We start from the raw sequence: 24,086 nt of genomic DNA on the forward strand, positions 1-24,086 counted from the left end.
AGGATGAGGCACTTAGTGACATGGTTTAGTGGGCATGGTGGTGTTGGGTTGACGGTTGGACTCGATGATCTTAGAGGTGTTTTCCAACCTTAATGATTCTATGATTCTGTTATTTTACAGCTGACAAGTTGAGCATGTGAATTTTAGAAGGTAGTACTTGATTCTCTTGGAGCTTCCTTTTTACTCTCCTGGCCTTCACTTCTCTTGTGTGCTTTGCTTTCCTCAGTTGGTCCAAGCCAAACTCTCTTTCTTCTAATTACTGGGACTGATAATGCTAAAATATGGAATGTTCAGAAGAACTTTAAAGTACATTTAATGGCCTCGCTTACCACATATCTTGAGTATCTTGAAATCTTGCTCATGACTTATGCCCAGTTAGATCTCTACCTTCAAGATCTTTATACTGAAGAGGCTGCTGTGAAATAGGACATAGTCATCCTGTGGATACACACTGTAGACAGCATGATGGATATATTAACAGTTCAAGCTATTAGATACAGTGACTATTGTGCACTAGACTTTGACTCATGAAGGATAAGGGAAATTATAAGAGTCTGGAATGCAATTTTGGTTTAGCATCAGGTTTGCAAGCACAATGTTATAGAAGCAAAAGGTGAAGCTTACTTTGGTAATGCAAGGATTTCATTGCTGATTATTGCTGATAAGGGGAGGACGCCTCTAAGGTAGGTAAGATAGATGCTGGCTGTTACTTCAAGGTCTGCCTCTCCCACAAGTCGCTGTCCCACTATCATTACACTAGGGCTTATGTACTCTCCTGGAACCTGGTGTGTTTTCAGTTCTTCAGGGATCAGCTGCTCATCCATGGTCACACAATGAATGCTTCAGAGTCTTTTTCTGAGCCCTTCTTGTGCAGCGACCAAATTCATTCAGCCTTACAGAGAAACAAAATTGGAGCTGACAGTAGATTTGTCGTGTGGTTTTCTATGTACAAGCAAATATGTGCAGCCGGTGTAGCTGTATGCCCATGATCACACAATGTAAGGAGTCCAGCAGCCTAAATTCAAAGAGTTGAAGGAAGCTCTGTATGTATTTAATAATTTCTTTTTTTATATTGTATCATGCATCTTAACCAGTTTCTATCTGATGGAAGTCACACATTTTCTAATTGGCTAGGTACTTCATTCATATGCTAAGCACATATACAAGTGGCTATCATTAGCAGCACCATGTGTTCTGTCCATGTTACAGATGTTTCTCAAAGCAGTATTTGATCACTTCTTCGTGCGTGCAACCTCTTCCATCTGCTACCACTGATATCTTGAGTAGACCCTTGTTAGGTTTTTGATGGAAAACAGACATCTTGCTCATTAGTCTGTTACTCAGTCGCTGATTAGTCAAATTCTCAGGCTCCTTATTTTGTTGCACAATAGTTAGACTTCAGATTTCTCAAGCCTTCATAGCATTGTTCTAGCTTGCACTTGTTAACCACTTTCCGCTGTAGTAACTATGATAATAGGAGGGCTGCAAGACTGTTCTGGTCCAATTTGGAGCAAGGCAGCCTTCTTTTGGATACTGTTAGTGAGACCTTAAACCCTGCTAAGCCTGTTAAAGAAAGCCAGGATCCACAGCATTTAGAACATCAACAGTAAACAAGAACTTAGGAATTATGATATCATTTCACCTTGCATTTTATCTCAGTTTAAGGTTGAAGGAGCCACCATCAATTTTATAGTGAACGTGTGTTTTCTGTCATAGCCTAAAAAAGCTGAGGCAAAGAACAGAAGAGTGAAATGAATAGGTGCCAAGTATAAAGCCCCGTCTGAGTCCACTCGTGGCAAGGAATTTCTTTACATATTTTCTATTACATAGGCTTTACCATTCTCCAAAAAAGGAGGAAATATGGTTACAGAGTCTGTGAGGATGGAATAGTCTGCTCAGGATCTTTGATACCTACTCAGCTGACAAGCTCATGCTCTACTTGAATCAAGTAGAGATGCTAGCACTACTCTCAAGTTTTTTCTGAATTAGTCTAGGTATGAATATCATATCAGTGATTCTGCAGCCAGTTGGAACCTTTTTAAAATAAAAACATAGGGGTTATCAAAGCAGTAATTGCACAAAAAAAATCCAATGTCCTTTTCTTCAGTACTTTAAAGTAGCTTTACGAAATGGCTTCTTACAAAAGAACTTTGATTTAAAATATTTATCAAGAACATCCTGGTTTTAGCTGTTACGCTCCTGTCTGATGCTATCCTGTGCCTTTGCTGCTCGTGTCTGTTGTACGCAATCTGTTGTATGACAGAGGTGGTGTATGACTCCCTTTGGAGTGGATGAGTGAGATAATAATGTTACTGACTCCCTTGAATACTGTGGAAAGGTGTTTCAATGCCTAAATCCTGATTTTTGTGTCTCATGCTCCCCCCCCCCCCCCCCCCCCCCCCCCTTAGAGCTCCTACATGGACATTATAATTTCTTAAACTTATTTATGTTCTCAATAAAAATATTGAGTATTTAGCAATATTCTTAGAAGATGAAAAGAATTTACCTAGTAAGATCTCTGCCCTGCAGCATCTTCTTGTGAACTCTGTTGCCGTACTGACTTCTGCACTATACTGAAGCATACTGTCAGAAAGATCACGTTTGATATTGTTTTGAATTGAGCATGAGAATAATACTCCTTTTGTTCTTCTCCTCTTAAATAAGCATTCTGCAGGGTTATTGGATTAGTAAATTCTGATATTTCTTACAATCCAGTGATCAAAACCTTCAGCAGACATTTGGAAATACACAATTACGTATAGAATATATGTATAGAATTTGTCATTGTTGATACACAGATATATCTCTTGATTATGAAAGACACTTTCGTTTACTGTTGTTTGTTAACTTCCTGGTAAGAACCTTTAAATATTAGAATCTTGAAGGTTGTCAAAAATATTTCAGTTTGATTCCTAATTAGAGCCTATTGTATAATTCTCTTTAAAAAACAATATGGCCAAGCTGAGTTATTTTTACCGTCCCTGTCCACTGCATTCTACATGTATTATATCTAAATTGAATAAGGAGGTCTGATGTTGTAAGTCACCCCCTTCTTACCTACCACATGCAGGACTTTTCCCTCTAAACTTACTGTTACCAAGTTATCTCCATGTTTTAGCATTCAGAAGGAATGGGTGAAAGGAGAGAGATGAAGTGAAAGTGTCTTGGAGTGGAAACTTCACAATGGATTTCTTAGTCTTAAAACTGAACAAGATGATGTTTACAGATGGTGAGGGTCTTTTAATAAATATTCTCATCCCCAGTACAGCAAAGGCCTTGAGAGGCTTTAGTAAGGTAGACTGCGAGACGATAAGTTACATTCAGCATTGACAAATGCAAAGTAACCTGCTGTGGAAAGAATAATTAGTTTTACACCTATCTCACAGGATTCTAAGTGGAATTCCATCAGAAGAATTGCATATGTTAGAATATGGTGTGGACATTAGGGAAAACAAACAAAATTTTAGAACACAAGTAATAGGGAAAATTATGGAAGACTACATTGCTACTGTTTTATTGGTAGAGCTTGATTTGAAATTCTGAGGGCAGTTCTTACTATTCTGTATAAAACCATACCAGAAGGGTCTTAATGGCATGTGAAAGAATGCTAAAGAGCATAGGAAAACTTTCATAAAGATAGACTGAACTTGGCTTTGAAAAGATAAATAAAAGGAAACCTAATAAAAGAACTCAAGTGCTTTGTGTCAAAGAAGTACAAAGACAAACAATACAGGAATGGGGGATACTTGGGGAAACTCATAGATAAAAGAAAATTCATACTGATGAAATAATTTTTCATGCTATATGTAATTAGATTGGGATATTCGCCACGAGGTAACACTGGAGTCTCAAAGACATTAGCTTTCTATTCCTTTTACACTCTGTTACTAAATATAAAGAATATAAAAGGCATATAAATAATAGTGTTTCTCCATGTGTTTATGTGCAAAGAAAAGTAGGTTCTTGACTGTTTCTCCATGTGTTTATGTGCAAAGAAAAGTAGGTTCTTGAGGATGGCAAAGGTCTACTGGACAGTCAAAAGACCACTCACTAATATTTCAAGTGTGGAAGTACTTTCTCAGTATCCGTGGGTTTTAACTACTGTTGCTAAGTCTGTTACAAAACCATAACCACCAAAATGGTACAAAACATTTTGTATAATTTATCATAGTGCTGTGACAGAATGAGTATGAACTGGAAATACACTTATCCTCTCCAAAAAGCTACTAAACAATTTACTTGAAATAATCACAACTTTCTCTGAAAACTTTTAAGTTTTCTGCTTTTCAAAATCCAAATTACTACTGTAGCACAAAGAAGAACGTGAAGCATGCTTTACAGATACTGCATACGGAAAAATACTTGTCTTCTGGCCTCCATTAAGCTGTCTGGAAAACAGTGAGCAATAAGCAAACCTCCCTTTCCCTTTTTCCAGCCTTTCCACACCCCCTCCTATTCCTTTCCCCTGCATACATGCACCGTGCTGGAAATAGCGTGAAACGTAACAGACCCGTAGCCATCATGAAGAATGGGTATAATGATCAAAATAATATGGCAATCTATTTTCATTTGGGGAATTTATGACCGTTGGTTTGACACAAGCTGGTGGTAAAAGTGCACTTTTATGGGAGAAACTTGAAAAATCCCTCATATTTGAAATATATATGATTCTTTTTTTTAATGTTTGTTGATTTGTATTTATCTGTATTTGTAATTGATTTGTATGTTTTTAGGAGCCCAGGCTTGTGTTCTTGTGTTTTCTACAACTGACAGAGAGTCCTTCAGAGCAATCCCTACCTGGAAGGAGAAAGTTGTGACTGAAGTTGGGGACATTCCCACAGTTCTTGTGCAAAATAAGATTGATCTTCTTGATGACTCTTGTATAAAGAAGTAGGAGTTTTATCTTACTGTTTTTAAAGAACAATATATGCCCCCTGTATACACACGTTTTTTAAAAAAAAAAAAACAAAACTATGGGAGTTTCTGGTGAAGACTTACGATATCTAGGTTGTAAAACCTATGCCCTGCATCAAAATGTGCCCTAGAAGCACAGGTGACAGGTATTGCTGCATGAGTGTAGTTACTTGGGCAGATGTGCTTGCCAAGCTAGGAGCTTTCTGTTTGCTTCATGCCGCCTTCTGAAGTGTCAGCCAAAAAAATGGAGGAATAGCATGAAGAGTTTGGTTGTGCCATGATATGATTCTCTCTTTTTTTTTAATCAGAAATTCTAAAACTAAATTTTCTTTCCTGTTAAAATTTAAAGTTATTGTTAAACTGTGCTGCGCACCAGTGAAGGTACATTGTCTAGTTTGCTAATGAATGCTTGCTAAAATGATGAAGTAGTATTAAACAGGTTGTTTGAAAAAGCATCCTAATATTCTTTGCTTCACTTTTCTTTAGTTTGTTTTTATTGCTCATTTTTATCAAAACATTATAACTCTATAGAAATACATATCTGTTAATATTCTCTAACTGCATGGTGCTGATCCTTCTTCACTATATTTTTCTTTACAGATTTTATCATTCTGCCTTTGTATGTATGACCAATTTCATTCTTGCCATAAAATCAGCTTAACAAATGCTGACTTTTATTTACCACAGCATATCATGTAGAAAATATTGCATGATGCAGTTGATCATTCTCCACTTCTTTATTTCTGCCATCTTCCTGAGAAATTTAATTTCTTCTTTTTGTTGTTTCCTGCACTGGCTTTCTTTGTTCTCTGTTTGCTATCATTGATGGCATAAATCAGCTTCTACTCCCTCTGCAAAGAATACTGAGGATTTTTCAAAGGAAAAGCAAAATTGCATTTGAACTCCTCCTTTATTCATGGTATGTCACAGGTTTTGCTCTCAGAATACTCCATCTGCCTCAGTAACTTCATCTTTCTGATGACATGATTTGCCTTAGTGAAATTTTCATAAGTTTTGTCAGCTTTTCCTTAAAATTTAGCACAAGTTCTCTTTCACTTCACAGAAAAAAAGTAGTTCTTGATTTCATCTCCGCACTCATCTGATTGCATAGTCTACTGCTTTATTCAAATATACTTAAGGATTACTTTTTTGTTGCTGTTTTGACTTTGGCAGTGGTAATTGTTCTGATTCTAGTGCTGTTGATTACAGCCTCCTTCTTTTTGGTTTCACTGACACCTGTGGGAAAGTGACACCCTTGGGAAATTTTAGTTAAGTCAATAAATACTGAAAAGCAATTACTTTTGGTCATAAAGAAACTGCATGTAAAATACCTTCTTGTTACAGTGGAGATATTGTAAGGAAATTAAGGGTCAGGTATTTTTGACTGAGTTTCTTAACCCACCTTGCCACGTTTAAGTTACCACGAAGCATTTGGTCTATAAGAATAAATGCTGACAAATAATACGAATTAGTATTTACAAAGTCTTCTTCTGTTGTGCAGTGAAGAGGCAGAAGCACTGGCAAAAAAGCTAAAATTGAGGTTCTACCGAGCATCTGTGAAGGAAGACCTAAACGTAACTGAAGGTACGAGGTACAGCAGAGTAGGTGTCTGTCCTGCCCGCTGCTGTATAGCACTGTACGCCTCTCCTAGTTTGGAGCTGATCTGTTACTTCCCGTGTTGTTGCATGCTGTTGGCAATCCTTTTTATATTTCTTAGCAGCACACTTTAAACATAGCTAGAATTTCTTGATATTAGTGTGCTAGGCCCATTTCTTTGTGTGCATCTTTCCTTTCTCTTCTACAAACAGTGCATAGCTTCAGTATTTAGAAGGCAAATGTGTTAAGGCTGCTTAGTTCTAATGACTGTCAGTAAGCACTGAGCTTTTAAAAAAATGATATGTAGAAGTTCAATTATTACAATATACAAATTGTTGAACAGATTATTTTGTAGTTGTTAATAGTTAATAAATATTTGCTATAAACAATTATTTCATAGTTTAGTTACATTTAAATAAAGTACATGAAAAGGTTGGATCTCTTGCAGCCTTTTGTCTACTGATGATATTTTACTAGTTCCCAAGTATCACTTTTTAATGTATATATTTAATTTCATAAGAGTACTGCTACAAAATTCAGTCACTATCTTTTGTGGGGTAGGTTTGAACAATCATGAATTATAGTCTCTGATAACTTACGTTTTGTTTAATCAGGCAAACTTAATAGTAAACCAATTGTTTCTCCCCTGTTAACGTCATTCACCTTGGAAAAAACATCTAGATGAGAAAATGTAAAATGTTTCTGTATCATCTTTACATGAGTTATTAATTACAAATGTAAATAATCTTAACATATATAGGTTCTGAAAATTCTCCTACAGTTGTAGATTTTTTTTCAGAATCCTAGGTAGACTTTCTATATCCCAATACAAATGAGGATAGCATTAATTAATTAGAAAAATGTTGCTGCCAAGTTTTATTAATAGTCTTGCTTTACATGACTGCTGTTATTCTAAGGCTTCTTGCAAAAAACATATATATTAAATTCCTACATAATTTTAAAAAGTTCCAAGTTGCATGAATTGGAACATTTGGCAATATGTATGTGCCAGCTTTATTACAGGAGTATTGAGATGTTTCTGTCTGCTGTGTAGGACTCTAGTACTGCAAACTGTAAGACCTGGGTAGACATTGGATTGACCTGGATTATGCTCAGGTACACAGGCCTGCCGAGAGAGAACCACGTAACCAGATTGTGCTAAACCTGTGGTGTCGAATGTGGTTTTGTCACCACGCAGAACTTTGATACGAAGGTATTACTGTTGACACGAAGATTATTTTTAAGCGTGCTCTGATGTGCCTTTTTTCTTTTTAACATTCCAGTTTTTAAGTACTTGGCTGATAAATATCTTCAAAGGCTCAAGCAACAAACAGCTGAAGATCCAGAACTAGTACATACAAGCAGTAACAAGATTGGTATGTATACTGTAATAAAAGTATAATAAAATACTACGGAAGATAGTATTTTGTGCCATCAAAGCTTATGGTCTCATCTGTTTCCTTATGGAGTTAATACAAGGTGAATCAGGGTCTAATTATTACCTTCCTATCTTAGGATATTCTTTCCTTCTGTAAAATAACTTTGTGACTCTAAAGTTACAAGATTGTCAAACTGATGTACTGAAGTTTCTAGCTAATGTTTGGCAAGTGCCCTTTTATTAAATTTGTTTAAACAGACATTGTGTAAGGACTTGAGAAAGGATGCTTGTTGGGTTTTTTGATGTAATTAGTATTAGTGCTACTCATCTTGGTGCAGATTTACAAGAGACTCACAGTGAAAGAATCTGGCGTGTAATCAGAAGGTCTTTGTAAACTGCCTTTTGTAAAGGAACACTGAACTTCTGTAGTCCTTCTTTAAAGCATTTCTGAGTCAGTTCATTTATTTTCCTTGAAGCACTCCCTTTTTATTCAGGCTTTTTCCTTACCTTTATCTCAGCAAATTTCTAACTTCAAAATTGTCATGTTTTTCTTTTATTATATTGCTCAACTAACCATAACTTTGTTACCATGCAATTAGTAGCATACACATATGCGGATGAGTTCATCTGCTGGCCTTCAATTACATGGATGTATACCAGCTTTAAATACTGCCTGGCTAGTAATTCCAACTGGCTCTAGTTCAAATTTAGCTGCAAAATTGACCCAGAAATAGATAAAGCCTTTAAAAACTAGAGCATGCATTTGAGGTGCACTGCTATGCCTTAGTAAGTATTGTGTCTTAAGTGTTAATGTGTTACGCTGCAGGAAGTAAAGAAATACAAATATTTTTCATCTTTAAATTCTGTAGGTGTTTTTAATACAGCTGGTGGAAGTCACTCCAACCAAAATTCTAGCACTCTTAATGGTGGAGATGTCATCAACCTTAGACCAAACAAGCAGAGGACCAAGAAGAACAGAAATCCTTTTAGCAACTGCAGCATACCTTAGACCACTTTTGGAGGAAGAAAAACCAACCCGGTGAATTGGATGAAGTTGTGCAATTGAGTACAGAATAAAGCCAGCTGTAGAGGTATTTTTACCAGTGCTTTAGCAAATCTTGTGCCTATGGGATCCTTGATAGAGGGTGGATTTATATAAACTTGCTGATGCAGTGTTTTTTGGTGTGTAGAGTGAGACACCTGGTGGCAAAACACAGAACCGCGGCTGCCCCGTGCACTTTGTAAAAATTAGACAAGCTTCTCCTTTTTCAAGGAATTATTTACAGAGCTATGAACTAGGTATCGCTGAATTGCAAAGCACATTTAACGTAAGGATAATACTTACAAGTATAGGTACAGACCATAACACTATGGCCCAAGGTAAAGTAGCAACCTTGCAACTAAATTTCAAAGAAAACGTTAGAATTGGTTAGTCAGGACACTAAGAAGATAAATGAAGAGCAAAAAGAAGACACTACGTTTTATGCCTGACTATATTAATATGGATTCTGGCAGTTCTGTTGGTGCAATGTACTTGTATTATATATATATATATATATGAGTGCTAAGGTATATATATAAACTTTTGGTATGAATATTTAGGCTAAATTCCAGCGTATACATTACTTGGAGATCAGCTAATGATCATAAAATAGCATCTTCCAAAAAAAATTTTCCTTTAAAAATGTTGCGTTTCAGATGAGGCTTTCCCAGCTGCCACTGTGTACGTTTAACTTGCTATACTTTGGGCCTAAAAGCTTAGATTTAAAAATGTATGGTGCCAAAAATGCTCCTCCTTTTTACTTAATGCTGTGCTACAGATGTTTTTGTAAGTAAGTTTGTTTTTTCAGTCTTAACAGGTTGAACAAATAACACAGTCTTTGACACTAACAGCTATTCAGAAGGAACATATAATGTAATCGTATTCCTGTTCAAATTTGATTGTTGTATCCTGTGTTGTCTATGAAAGAGGAACTTGCAAAGTGGTATCACAAAATATTTATCTTCTTTGGAAAAACTTTTCATAGATACCATAAACTAAGTTATGGAGGATCCAAAAAATTGCAGCTGATGGCTGAATTACATTAATGAGACGTTCTTGAATGTTGTCTCAGATTCCAAATTAGCTGCTGGTTGCAGAAAATCTAATTCTGCAAGATCAGAGACCTGGCAAAAATTTTTCGAAGTGCTTAAGTAGTTTTACAGAATTGATTTAGATGTTTAGGAGCCCAAACCTAAATTAAAGTTATTTGGGCTTAGGCCCCTAAATCATTAAGGTGCTTTTAAAAATGCTAAGCAAGATATCTTCTATTTACCAAAAATAAACACTTTTTAATCCTCTTCAAGAGCATGCATGCCTTTTAAAAAAAATACCCATTTTGTTTACATGGTTTTGTATGGTATGATATAATTTTAACTTTATAGGATTTCTACAACAAACCTGCCGGTGACAAATGCAAAATATGCTGCTTGAAAAAATTCAGAGTTTTAATAGTTTTTTAAATGGTGTATGAGAATGAAAATGAGTTGAGTGATGCTGTATGTTTTTGGAGGAAGGACTTTTCACTGTGTGAATTCATGTAGGAAGCTTGACTGACTTTGTTTCTAAGTCAATGAGTATGAAAACTGAAAAGTACTCTTTTTCCCCACTGTCTGCAGGGAGAGAAGTGGGTGGCAAGTTATGCACAAACACTAAAGATCTCTGAACTCTGTATTTTTATGTTTACTATATTAGACTTTCTACCGAGTACCGTTGTTTCCTTGACAAGCTGTTAGAGCATCTCTTGTTGCTGGCAAGGAGGCGGCCTTCAAGGCGCTCGATCCCCTTTGCTGTTGCAGCAAAACTGTGTGTTCTTCACCGTAATGTTTGCTTTATTTTCTCTTGGATCAAGGCCTTTATTTTTTAACAAGTGCATTTAATCACTGTATGTATGTATAAATGGAGTCAAGTCCTATCTGTCTTAGCAATTTAAGAAGTAAGGTACTTAGGATAAGACTAAAGATTGTACATCATGGGGCCACCTTACAACTTCAGGATGTAGGACAGAGTGTATGCATCAAGAATTTTGACAACCGTTTTTAATATGGAAACTTACATTTCGTTGTCTGTCTGCCGGTTTCACGTTTTTTATTCATTTCTCTCGAACAAGAAACAAAACCACAAAGTGTCTGAAACATCTTTTTTGCCTTGTTTTGACTTTGTACAGAGTACTGAAAAAGAAGTCTTTATTACGTATAATGACCATTTGTGCTATGACATGTAATACTGTAGACATTATACTATCACATAAGCCATTTGTATTTAAGGTCTGTCATTATAAACCACTGTTTTAAGGACTGAAAACTCAGTAGAAATTTTCTTAGGTGGAGACTTGACAGACTTGCTAAATTTAGGATATGTTGAAATTTAGTCCACATACTTTAATGTAGGAATACATATTTGCAGCACTGGGTAACAGTGAGTTTTAATTTCATTTCCACCTTAAATCTCAAGCGGTTCTTTCTTTGTTGTGACTCTGCAGCGCTCGTTTTCCAATACGACTGAGATTGAGACTGTCCAAATTAGCATTTTTCTGGAAGTGCTCTGCATGTGTGCTGCTTGAAAATGTAATTTTTATTCTACTGGGGTTAGTGTGTAGATGTAAACCAGATGACTTGCATATTGCAGGAATCCTTAGGTATTCTCATCGCTCTTCAGTGGGAGTAACTTTCGCCTTTTGGATGAAGAGACGTGCCTAAACGTTTAGCACTCGCATTGTCCCTTGTGAATAATTTTTATTATAAACATTGCCCCATTCTCCACTCAAAGTGTTCTCATTAAAATATCCTATATTTTAGTTAACAAAACCTCCAGGTGCAGAGCTGGTAATAACTGCTTCTCTGTGCATCTGTGTGACTGTGTGGTGGAAGAGGATGTAACTCTCTGTTACACCCGTGGCAGATCGGCATCCTGGATTAGGAGCAACAGATGTTCCTACCGCAAGACGCAAAGTTTTGTTCTGTGAGACTAAGCTAATTGCACTCCTATTTTATCTGTTAATATCTCTGGAATAGCTCATTGGATGTATTACCTGAATCTTGCCAAAATTCTTTGCTTTCAGCTGATAATGCTACCACTAGTAGAAAACTTCAGTAATTGTTAATGCCTTAGTGGAGTAAGCATTCGCTATAGAGTATGACACTAAAGCATCTGTCACTCCCGTGTTGTATCCATTCAGTGAATGGGTGTTCTCCCAGTAAGTGGGGGGTCATTTGATGCAAAGCGGTAACGCTAGGGATGTATTTCCAACTGGAAATAACAAATCTCAAAGTTGTAAGACTGATCACACTTAAGACTTTTTGTGCTTGTGTGTGTGTGGTTAATTTAAAAAAAAAAAATTAAATATTCCACTTAAGACAATTTCGGATCTCTCTTATTTTCAGTGTTTCTTAAGCAGCGCTTACCTTTTTGAGTCAAAATGCCTGAATTACCATACTGTCAGTCTGATTTCCTGTTCAGTTTTTTTATGCTGTAGCCCGATAATGGAGAGGGAAAAAAAAAAAAATTTTACTGAAGCATATCTGACAAGTAGTAGTCCTTTGTATCACTTCTGTAGATGTAGAGAGGGAAAAAAAAAAAGACAAATTTTACTGAAGCATATCTGACAAGTAGTTTTCCTTTGTATCACTTCTGTAGATGTATGTTATACTAAAGGGAATTGAGCAGCTGAACACGCTGTACTGCCTGGAGGTTATGCAGGGGTAGATGCGTAACACTCAGTGAACATGCGCTTTGAACCTGTTAATTCATCTGTTGAAGTTGATAGGTACCAGTTAATAATAGAATTAATTATTTGCACTGTGGAACCCTCTTGTGGGAGTTCAGTCATACAGCAAAGTAACAAACATGCTTTTTGGATTCTAGCGACGGTACCTAAGCCCCTACTGCTTTTCTAACTGCAATCATAGACCTTGGGCTGAAGTTGCAGAACCTGAACACTGATTGTACATAAGCCAGAGAGCAGGCATGGTCCAACAAGCTTGATTTCATCGAAACTACCCTGCCGTCTTTTTGCAGGAAGCAACCGTTGCGCGTATCTTCTTTTTAATGCTCAGATAATACTGACAGAAGAAAGTACTTCTTTCTGTTAAATATGGCATCCAAACAGGTAATCAGAGTTATAGAAGAAAAAATGCAGCAATGCTTAGATTTAAGATGAAAGGTGCTATAATAGAATAAGAGAAACTTTCCAACAGTTCTGTGTCGAAGTGTTCTATACAAGTCATCTCAAAGCCAGGTGAGTCCTAGTACTGAACTAGGCTCATTCTCAGGTTTCTAGTAGTAGGGTAATACTGATAAATAATTTGTGGAGTGAGTGTTCTTTCTTCTTTTCCTGAGATAAATGTGGTTCAGCAGAACCAACTAACGTTGGTCAAAAAAAGTAAAAATCTGGACCAGGAGAAATACCATTCTCATTGCGAGGATAAAGACGCATCGTTACTGATAAATGACTTCTCTTACTTGCAAGTTCATGTGAATCTGAATGGTTAAAACAGATAATGTACATAACTCTTTTTATCACTGTTGTGATCTCAAGTAAATGTAATATATTTTTAGAAAAAAAAGTCAACTTACAGTAAATCCTCAAGTGGAAAAATAAATGTTTAAAACTGAATGTTCTGTGTATGCCATTCCTGTAAAATCCCTATGAGTTAATTCTGCTGTTCTCTTGTAAGTGACGTTAGTTGTATCATGCAGTTTAAACATGTTTATTTGATTACTGTTTGGTCTGATACAGGTCACTACTTTTGTGGTTATATTAAATTGTCAGTGTGTTAAATTTCAAAAAAATTGCTATAACCCTGTAGCTGTGCAACCTGAATCTGCTCGAGAAACTCGCGTGCCTGATTCCCGTCCGTGTGTTGCGAACACTTGGGATCCAAGGCAGCACGCATTAGATTACCCTCAAAGGAACAAGCGTGGGCACCCCAATCCAACAGAAATGCTGTTTCTGAGCTCTTGCCTCCAATTTCTCCACCACACGGTTCAAATACAAAATGCAGGTTCTGTTCTGTTCTCTTTCTGGTCATTTTCTTTTTCATGATTGGTCTGGCTAATACAGTGACAAGGTTGAAGTGAATGTCTGTAGACTTTGCAAGTGGCATTAAAATATTACTACTATATCAAAGATGCCTGATGCATTTTCTGAAGAGAAACAGGTAACTAGTCACTGATTTCCCCCCCCCCCCCCTCTTTTTTTTTTTTTGTAGTAAAACAGAACTCGCAGCATGTGGGTCTGCCTCTTTACTCAGGTATCTCGGGAATCTGGGAAGTAATATACTCCTGCTTCCTCTTGCATGCGGTTTTGCACACAGAAAAACAATTTGCTTGCTTAACATGCCCAAGAAGGATTAATTAGCAATGTTTTAGGCAAGAAAAAAATCTTGAAGTGTGAGAAAACTCACGTTTTTATAGTCATGTATTTTTAGGTCAGGGAAGTGCTTAACTACAATTAAGTGAAGCTCGCTTTGACACTGGCTAGGTGGGGGTTTTATGTACTGTGCAGCTGCATCTTGTTCAGCTTCAGGAAGCTGGGTGGCCGTTTCATGTGACTTCTGCTGCTGGCCCCTGCCATAACCATGGCAAACACCCGGGTGCTTCTGGCATCTCTGAGAAAAATGTCTCATGCTCGCAAATGTCCCGTTTCCAAGACTGGCTTATGCTGAAAAGTGGAGCAGAGCCTTATTTCATTGCTCAGGAGATAACGGGACCAAAAGTTCATTGTTTTTTCTTACACCTTCTTTGTCCCAGCTGTCTTATCCCTGCTGAGCCTTGTCTACTGTTGATTTGATTTTTGACAACAGATAGCACTTAAAAAAAATGAAAAACTTTAATCTGTTCTTTTGTTGATCTGTTACGTGTATGATGCCAGCTACGTTTAGCTATTTTGAGTTACTTTTAACAGCGCTACATGGTTGATAGCCAGTATGGAACTACAGTTTTAAAAAAAAAAAAAAAAAAAAAGGTGTATTTTCCTGTGTCTTACGGGTAGCGTGAAAGAAAGTTTTAAGGACAGTATCGCTAGTTTTAAAGTTAGATTGTTCAGATCTGTGGGATCGTTGATGGATGTGGCATGTCAGCGTGCAGTCTTAAAGCATAGGAGAGGGTAGTGATGGCTGTATCGCGGACATCCTGTGGGTCCGGTGACACAGGATTTAGGAAAGTGGAAGAAGGCAAACAGAAGCAGGAATTTTACAAATAAACCAGTAACTTAGGTCAAAATAAGTCAAATGTACATTATCAGTTACAAACGAGGTATCTGTCTGTCTCTTGAAAGTACAGTGATCTAAGTATGAACAGTGCCAAATTATTAAAATTACAAATGGTAATGAGTAGGACAGTGTGTCGTTTATGAAAATACAATATACAGTTTATTAATGTTTTTGATTTATTGCCACGATTTGCCTTTTTTCCCCAAAAGTCTAGTTTGCACAGTATGTATACAGCAGAGAAAAGCTGAAATCTCACTATATGACAAAACAACTTTAGTTTAAAAAAAACCCCAGGAGAATGGAGGAAAGGCTAGATTTTGACAGTTTCTGACAGTTCAGCAGAAGCACTATTACACTTTGCAATAGAGCGGTATCGACTCTACAGGAGAACTCCTGATAGCATTCTTATTGCCAAAAGAAAATGCCAATGCTACCAAAACCCACTAAATGCTCGCATCTCGCAATCAAAGATACTTTGGTGCGCGTGCATGCGTATATACGCGCGTGCTTGGACAGAGAATTTTTTTCTTAGCTTCTGTGTGCTTTTTATGGCGGTCTGCTCATCCTGCGATTTGCCAGAAGTAGCCAGGAGGGTAGTTTAATCCTGTTTGCTGTTGCAAGACTGTCGAACAGATGATTTCTGGTGCTCCAGCAATGTGATTGACTTTTCAGAATTTTCTATGTTTCTGAGCAGAGTCTCTAGCCGCCTTTTGATTTTCTTCTGATCCTCAATGGCACATCCGATTACCACAGACTGAAATTTCTGATCGATGGGTCCTGCTGGCACGTCAGATGTGCACGCACCGTAAAGCGACATTAAGCGGATTTTGGCGTCTTCCAAGTCATCTAGAAGTTTATTGACAATTTCATCGATCATCTTCGTGGCATGCAGTAGGGATTCCTGCTGCTGGGCGTTTCGGATGGTTTCTACAGAAACCTCCACAGTGAGGGTTCGGCCCATCAGACGATTAGCAGTTAAATTAAGTTCTTCTCTCTCACCTAAATCGGAAACAAGAAAGTATTCTAGGTTACAGGTGAATACTTTCCTGTGAAGAAAGTATTACAGGTGAATACTTTCCTGTGCAAGTAGCATCATCCAGAATCCAGACCTGCTACAACTTTGCAATAAACAAGGTGTTTTTTTTATCCTGTGCAAGTAGCATCATCCAGACAATCAAACTGCTACAACTTTGCAATAAACAAGGTGTTTTTTTTAAGTAAGTGACCATCAACAAGATTTCCAGGGGCCAGAAATGAGGTTTCTGCACTTGCCTAAGTAAGTCCTACTTACTTCACAGAAGCTAGCATCTTCTGCTTTGAAAAGAGGCAGTAAGCTCTACTAAAAATTCCGCAGTGCTTTTCCGCTGCTAACACAATGCTTGCTGTGTCACATTAAAGCAAAGCATACAATATTATCAGGAAACATTATTCATTAACAGAACAGGCACATTAAGGACCTTCTGTGCCACTGTGAGGGAGAGATTTAGACGGTACCTCAGAAGGCTATAAAGAGAAAACTGGTTTCTGATTACCAGAGGCAATTAAGGGGGCCATGAAAAAAAATGGTTTTCTATTTTCTGAAGACTTAGTTTTCTCCTAAAATATGGACACAACGTATTTGACATACAGGCCCTTGAAGAGCCAATAAACCAGCAGTGTAAAGCACCTAATACAAAACGTACAGATTTAGAGAATATAAAGTCATATATCACACAACCACAAGCATCTTAATCATCGGGTTCTTGCAGGCTGTACACTTAGTAGCACTCATGCCTGTCCAGTAGTCAAAGCCATTAAAGTGCTGGTTTTTCAACTGTTTCATCATCATCATCATTATGATCAACTTCTCTGCCTCAGCTGAGCTATATTAACCCTGATTTTGACAATAAATCAGTGAACTGAGTATGGGCTTTCACATACACAGTAGTGACATTCATGGTAGACCATCCTGCTGAACGGTCTGGGAATTTACACGGTCAAGAAGCAGCGGATCCCAGGGTAACGGCTGGCCCTTCAGTAACCGTAGCTGGCTCCAATGCCCGTGCCCTTACCAGCAGCAAGCAAACGGAGCTGCTCCCTAAGGCATGGGCTGTTTTGACTTCAGGTCAGTTGGGAGGGTACGGCAAAGCAGCTTCTCACCTTCGCTGATCTGCCTCATGTCCTGGCTGTTCTGTATATTGTGGATCATTTCTAGCAGGATTTCTTTCTCTTGTTCCATAGCAGATGCTGCGTCACGGAAAGCCTCTACCCTGAACATGGTTGAACCAAACAAAATGTTTAAATAATAAAATAGCTGTTCACCTATATAGCTGCCACAAACTGTTTTTTTAAACTTCAGCTTAAGAAGTACAGTCAGTTCTTAATTATCCGTGAGCCAGACTCTCTGATTTCATGACCTTCTGTATCTTAACTTCACTTGTCAAGACTCAATAGAATTTTAAAAAACAAACAAATACGGGAAAAAAAAACAACAGTAATTCAATCAGACTTAAATCTTTTATTTCACTGACAGTGCCGTTCTATCCTACTCCGTGGTTAGTCTGGATATCCAGAGCCTGACGGTACTACAGCCCTGTAGCAGAAGTGCTGTAGCTAACTGGCAATTATTATCAGCTGCTTAACTAGAAGAGAAACAGACCGAGTCCCCATCGGGGAAATTGGGGGTGAAGGCTGCAGCTGCGGGGATGGAGGCAGCAAGGGGGCCTGGCTCCCCCGCTGCCCCCAGGCCAGCAGCACAGAACCCCTACGACCCACCTACAAAGCAACAAACGCACCGGAAAACTCAAACACTGCCTTGTAGCCGAACAACCCCTTTCATGAGGGAGAGAAACGGGCGAGAGGAACAAAGCTCACACACTTTTATTAACGTGAGAAGGGCTTCACCCTGAGTGGCGTGCCTTGGTCACTGGGAGAATATGCTGGACCGCCTGCCCTCATGGTCACTGGTGTTTTCCATGGAGCGACGCTCGCTGTGATTCACGTGGGGAGGAAGCTTCTGTGGGAGCAGCTCCTATTTCTGGGCTTGCAGGGAAGCACGAAACCTGGTTCCTCCCGAAACAGGACCCCTGCTCCAGTCCTGTTCACAGTGCTGAAACTCACACGGGATGCGGTGAGGGCGAGGGGAAAGCCCATCAGAAACTGCTCTCTCTGGTAACTATTTGGTCGCAGCAAGCTGCGTGGTTGCGTGCCTGTAGTCTGCCCTCCTCATGCCATAAGGTACAGGCTCATCTGGCCATGGGCGATGTGAAAATGCCGTACTAGAAATTTGAGTCTAGTTCCTTAATTCACGTCTTATTCCCCGCCATGGTTTTAGGGAGAGGGCTTTTGCATTCAGCCAAGTCATCTGGAAAAGCACATCTGGGAACTGTCGTCTTTGGAGAGTGGGGACAAGAGGGAAACATCCCCCTCCCTTGGCTTTGCCCTGGAGGCTTGAGGGTAGGGGCTTGTAGAGGACTTGCCCAGCTGTAACTCGCTGCAAGAGTTGTGCCAAAAAACGTCAACTCTGCATTCCCAGACCCCACAGAAAAGCAGAATATCACGTGAACCTGGCTGATGGATGCTCTCAACGCACAGCTCAGGAGGTCTAGCTGCTGTAAGCAGCACGGGAATCCATCTATCCTGAAATGCTTATTAAACCTGGCCAGAAAAGAGGAAACAAACCAAAACATTAAGTCTCTCAGATGCCCTGCGCTCTTCAACTGGACGCTGCCCCGAGATGGTGGTGGCTCATCATCGCTGCTTCTATAGATAAGGGCTTGTCCGATGAGATAGGTATGGAGCTGCTGCTCCTTCCTCAAAGGCTGGCTGAGGGCAGGTAACTTTGGAAAAACAGCAGTAAGAGAAAAGAGGGCAAAAAACCACAGAACAGGAGCATCTGAGGATATAAATAGTCACACCTCACATGCAGCCTGCTCACAAAATGGTTATGTTTTACAAAATATTTAGCCTAATTTAGTCAGTGAAAGCACAAGCTTTGGGCCTTGCCTTTAATGTACATTCTGAGGAGGAGTGGGAAAAGTTAATGCAATGCAAATTCTTGCTGAGAACAAATACTTTTAATTATTATTTTGGACTGGTTAGTAAGAGCAATGAGGCAGGTGGAGTCATTTCACACTTCAGATGTCTGCACTTTGTAATTTAGGAAGTCTAGCAATATTTTCATAAATGCTTTGCCATGCCTTTTTAAAAAACTAGTTTTTTACAATTTAAGAAAATGCATTGTGGTCACTGGAAAGTTTAAAATTAAACTCTGGAAGTATAGAGTTTCAATTTTAATAGTTTGTAAATCAGATTCAGTATATCATTGTACTGACTTAAAAACTAAAGGTCTGCCTTCAGCGGATATATCAATCCGTGATTTCTACAGGCTTTGCTGGGCCCTATGAAGAATGTGGAAAAACTGCATTGTGGAGATGCATCCTGAATTGGTGCAATTCAAAAGAGAGTGCCTAAAACATCACTGCTTCCAAAAGCGCTGCTGGTACGTGAGGTAGGACCTAAAAGCCAAATTATCCGAATTAATGATTGTATACTGCAAAAAACCCCCATAATTTACCAACTGGAGCTTTGCTTGACATTATTTTACAGAAAGTCATATAACCAAATCTTGAGAACTATTTTATTTGCAATAATTGCTTCTTGGGAATTATTTTAACCAGTTTTTCAACTGCAATACAGAGTGCCGCACAGCTAAAATCCACTGGGATTTTAATTTTAGTGTATTTGCTTCCATAAACGGCAGTCAAATGAGTGCCTACCCTGGCACCGCGTAACGGCACATGAAGGAGGCACGCTGGCTCCTGCCACCGGGGCAAAGGGACAGGGAAGCAGCACGTCAGGACTCCCCCACCCCTCTGCTATCCCTTCTAAAAATTTCCATCTCGACCAATTATGAGCAGTGTGACGGGACCAAATAACCCTAAAAAATAAACTCCCCGGCTTTCAGAGACCTCTCGAGGGCCGGGTGGAGGCACAGTGCGGTAACACAGCGTATGGGCAGCAAAGGCAGCACCTCGGCAGCCAGCCAGCGGGAGTTACACCCTCGAACAGACGGAGGGGGGAAACGGCCTGAGAAAGGCAAGACAGCGGAGCGGAGGAAATGGCCAACTGCTAGGGACCCGGATCGCGCGGAGGTCAGAACAACGGGATAGGATCGTTTCAGAACAGCACTCCGGGGGGGTGGAAACAAAAAACAAGGAAACCACTCACACCAGCCTCATGAAGATAGTTAGCGCTCCAGAGAAGATGCTGGGGGACTTTATCAAGGTGAGATACCTACCACAGCCTCAGGCTATTTCACCGCCCCGGCTTGTACCGAGGCCTCCGGGCGCCTGCCCCCCCCCCCCCCCGGGGGGGTGGGTCCCGCCAGCTCCTCCCGGCCCCCAGGCCACAGCCTGGGAGAGACCCCGGCCCCGGCAGGGACTGCACACCTTTCTCTCCTCACTCGCTGCAAGAGTGTCACGTCCACATCTCGCAGTCAGCTCTCGTAACTTCTTTCCTAAATGCGCTTTAACTTCACAGGTTTGTGTAAATCTTTACTTTCTTGGGGTGGGGGACAAAAAAAAAAAAAAGACTGGAAGAGATAAACCTCTAAACCTCTAAACTGCCATGGAGAAGGGTGGAGACACAGTCCAAGTCTCAAAAAGCCAACTAACCAAAGAATAGAAGGCGAAGAAAAGAGAACACAAAATAATACTCATATTTATGCCCAATTATCTCAATGCAGCAGTATGGTCTTTTTCCAATAGATGAAAACATACAATCATATTTTTACTGGGACTGTATTTGTCGCTTTGAACATCAACTAAATATTTCCTCCATTACCTAAGACTAAAACAACATTCCTTACTTCTGATTTTCCCCGGTCCGAGAGCGATTAGCCGTGCAGCGCCTTTCTTTCCTACATAGCATTTACATGAGCAGAGCATTCCCCCGAGGAACAGGTGGACCAGCCTGCGCTTTTGTTTCCACACCAGCAACTCGATACCTGCTTGCTTATGACAGCTGCAACAACTCCGTCCTTTAAACTACTGACTGACTTAAATAGCTCACTACTAAAGCTTGTGCGCTGGAGGTGCAGATAAGTTTTCAAAGGAAATAAGAAACATCTGAAGACAGTGCAGCTTTTTCCCTGAAACTGAGCTGAGCGCACTGGACAGAGGCAAAGCGGGGGGGTCACCCCAGCATCCTCAGCTGCTTAGACTGAGTTTCCGTTCTCAGGTGAGCGGTCCCATGAACATACAAATGAATGGTGGGGGAATACAGCCGTTCCGAAGGAGAACAGGAGAAAAAGTACAAAAAAATTAAGATTTAAAAAAAAAAAAAAAAAAAGGAAAAAACAGCAACTCGATACCTGCTTGCTTATGACAGCTGCAACAACTCCGTCCTTTAAACTACTGACTGACTTAAATAGCTCACTACTAAAGCTTGTGCGCTGGAGGTGCAGATAAGTTTTCAAAGGAAATAAGAAACATCTGAAGACAGTGCAGCTTTTTCCCTGAAACTGAGCTGAGCGCACTGGACAGAGGCAAAGCGGGGGGGTCACCCCAGCATCCTCAGCTGCTTAGACTGAGTTTCCGTTCTCAGGTGAGCGGTCCCATGAACATACAAATGAATGGTGGGGGAATACAGCCGTTCCGAAGGAGAACAGGAGAAAAAGTACAAAAAAATTAAGATTTAAAAAAAAAAAAAAAAAGGGAAGAGTCTGACTTATCTCATGTATCATTACACCTAGGACTGCGCGTTCACTTAACACAACCACCAGAACACGGTGACTCATAAACAGAGACTCTGGTCCCGCTTCCAGCTGCTCCCGAGATGTCTTGGCATTTGCCAGCAGCCAGGGCAACATGAAGGTCCAAGCCCTTACAAGGGACAAACGTGCCACCTGCCCCCCTTGCCGCCCCTCCTGCGGGGCTCGCTCCCTGGCAGCCAAATTAATCCCCCTTTCCCGCTCAGTTTCCCTGCAAAAGAAAGTCCCTCCGCAAACACCTAGCAGGGAGGTACAAAAATACCCCGTCACTGTCGGAAAAGCAGCTCTTGTGGTGGAAGGGAAGGGAGAAGAGGGAAAGCTGTTCAAACCAGAGCATTTCCGAAGGGATGAGGGTTGCCGTGGGGTTCGGCCAACCTTAAGCAACTTGAGAACTGAGGATTGTCAAAGGGTTTAACTAAAGGCTGTAGTTCACTTGGACAAATTTTCACTTATTGTATTTACAAGCAACATCTCGAGGGTCTATAGCTAAACTAAACTGGCTAGAGAAGGAAGAAGCGTGGAAGCTCTTCCTCCTGTCATTCAAATAACTTTGAAATGAGGCATGTTGATTAGTTGCGCATGGAAAAAAAAATAAGACTTGAGTGACTTTAATCAAAGTAGTTTGACTCTTTTTTCGTAATTGTTCCGCGTTTAAAAATATGCTTGTTTGAAAGACCCACAGCAAACTGGCAAGTTTAACTTGGGGTTTAATTTCTGGTTAACTGAACTGTCTGCTTTGTTTCAGTCGCTCAGCAAATTGAAACACATTTTTGCATATTCTGCTGCTCATTTTGTCATTACGTATTGACGCGCTAGACCTGGATGTGAGCAGCGAGACTTGTTTGCAGACAGCGATTTTGTTTAGTCAAATTTAGAGAAGTCTGCGAAGGACTTCAAGGAGATTTAATCAAGCTAAGTGAAAGGCTAATATAATAGCTCATGAAGTCCACTCCTGAATAATGCAAACTAATGCAGGCAGAAAGGGGAAAACGCAACTCCTGTGTGCCACAGAGCCCTTTTAATTACAGGAAAGTCCTAGAAACATTCTGGGTGGTTCTGTGAAAGCTGCTGATCAATATGCAGCTGTAATGAAGGCAAGGGCGTGTTGAAACAGTACCGGCAGGAGGTGAATCAGTGGTACACCCATGGCACCTTGCGCATCCATCCACCTCAGGAAGGACACTGTGTAATTAGGCAGAGCTGCGAGGACGAGGAGGATGATTAAAGGCAAGGAATTGTCTCTCATGCGGCTGAACTGGGAAAAAAATCAGGTGGGATTATTTGGGGAACGTCAAGTAGCAGGAGGAGACAGGACGCGTCTTGGCGCAACAATGAAATACACATCGTATTTGCGATTACTTTGGAAAAACATACCTAAGCTGCAGAACACCATGCTGTTCACATCACAGTTACAGGACTTCGTACAATTCAGAGAGGAGGTGGGCATAAACATGGGTAACAAGAACATCCATAGCTGAGCCAGTAAGTGCAAAGGGAGGTTTGGGAGACATGAAGCCTCACGTGCTGGCATTCAGCACTGCAGCTTAAAGGCTTGCAAGAGCCTCCAAGAGCCTGAACGACACCACATTTTATCCTCAGGTTTCCTGCAACTTCTTATAGAACACCTGCCCGACAGGTGCAGGACAGGGGCTATCGGGCTACAGAGCAGGACGACAGACACGACCCACCACGGGGCTTGTACACGTCGTCTTGTACTGCTGCCCTGGCACCATGAGCAACCCGCTATCCCCCGTTTGCTAAAGACCCTCCAAACCATAAATGGTAACAAATCCAAAAAAGCCTTTTGCGCTTTCGCTGAAAAGCGTCTGTTTTCATACATTCACATACATCTTCTTATCTTCATGAAATAGGCCATGCTATTTCACCTTAGAGCAGCAGCTGCCATTTTTAAACTTGCCTCTCACCGTCCCCCATGAAGGGGGATCCTTTTCCCTCGGTCACCTCAGGAAGCCTCACCCCAGCGCCGAAATCCAAAAAAGCCTTTTGCGCTTTCGCTGAAAAGCGTCTGTTTTCATACATTCACATACATCTTCTTATCTTCATGAAATAGGCCATGCTATTTCACCTTAGAGCAGCAGCTGCCATTTTTAAACTTGCCTCTCACCGTCCCCCATGAAGGGGGATCCTTTTCCCTCGGTCACCTCAGGAAGCCTCACCCCAGCGCCGTTCCCCCCT

General features: G+C 40.1%; 2 protein-coding genes across 2 annotated transcripts in view; one reads left to right on the top strand and one right to left on the bottom strand.

The window, feature by feature from the left end:
• Nucleotides 1-9,436, top strand: part of RAB23 (RAB23, member RAS oncogene family) — a 13,743-nt gene extending 4,307 nt beyond the window's left edge. Inside the window, exons 3-6 of the mRNA XM_009279723.2 lie at nt 4,734-4,890; nt 6,416-6,498; nt 7,794-7,886; nt 8,758-9,436. Coding sequence (XP_009277998.1) covers nt 4,734-4,890; nt 6,416-6,498; nt 7,794-7,886; nt 8,758-8,897 — 473 coding nt within the window. The 3' untranslated portion in view covers nt 8,898-9,436. The remainder of the gene's footprint in view (nt 1-4,733; nt 4,891-6,415; nt 6,499-7,793; nt 7,887-8,757) is intronic.
• A 4,903-nt stretch (nt 9,437-14,339) lies between these two features.
• Nucleotides 14,340-17,447, bottom strand: BAG2 (BCL2 associated athanogene 2). The gene is made up of 2 exons (XM_009279724.1): nt 17,279-17,447; nt 14,340-16,138 (listed from the first exon to the last, which is right to left on the bottom strand). The coding sequence occupies exons 1-2, from the start codon at nt 17,394-17,396 to the stop codon at nt 15,738-15,740; spliced, it is 519 nt and encodes a 172-aa protein (XP_009277999.1). The 5' UTR covers nt 17,397-17,447; the 3' UTR covers nt 14,340-15,737.
• Between the last annotated feature and the right edge of the window lie 6,639 nt (nt 17,448-24,086).

This window comes from Aptenodytes forsteri, unplaced genomic scaffold (genome assembly GCF_000699145.1).
Source record: "Aptenodytes forsteri isolate BGI_AS27 unplaced genomic scaffold, ASM69914v1 Scaffold115, whole genome shotgun sequence".
Lineage (NCBI taxonomy): Eukaryota > Metazoa > Chordata > Aves > Sphenisciformes > Spheniscidae > Aptenodytes > Aptenodytes forsteri.

Coding starts and splice junctions, on each gene's coding strand:
- BAG2 (XM_009279724.1), bottom strand. CDS start 17,396: ATGTTCAGGGTAGAGGCTTTCCGTGACGCAGCATCTGCTATGGAACAA. Junction 16,139..17,278: donor CATGAGGCAGATCAGCGAAG/GTGAGAAGCTGC, acceptor TTTCCGATTTAG/GTGAGAGAGAAGAACTTAAT.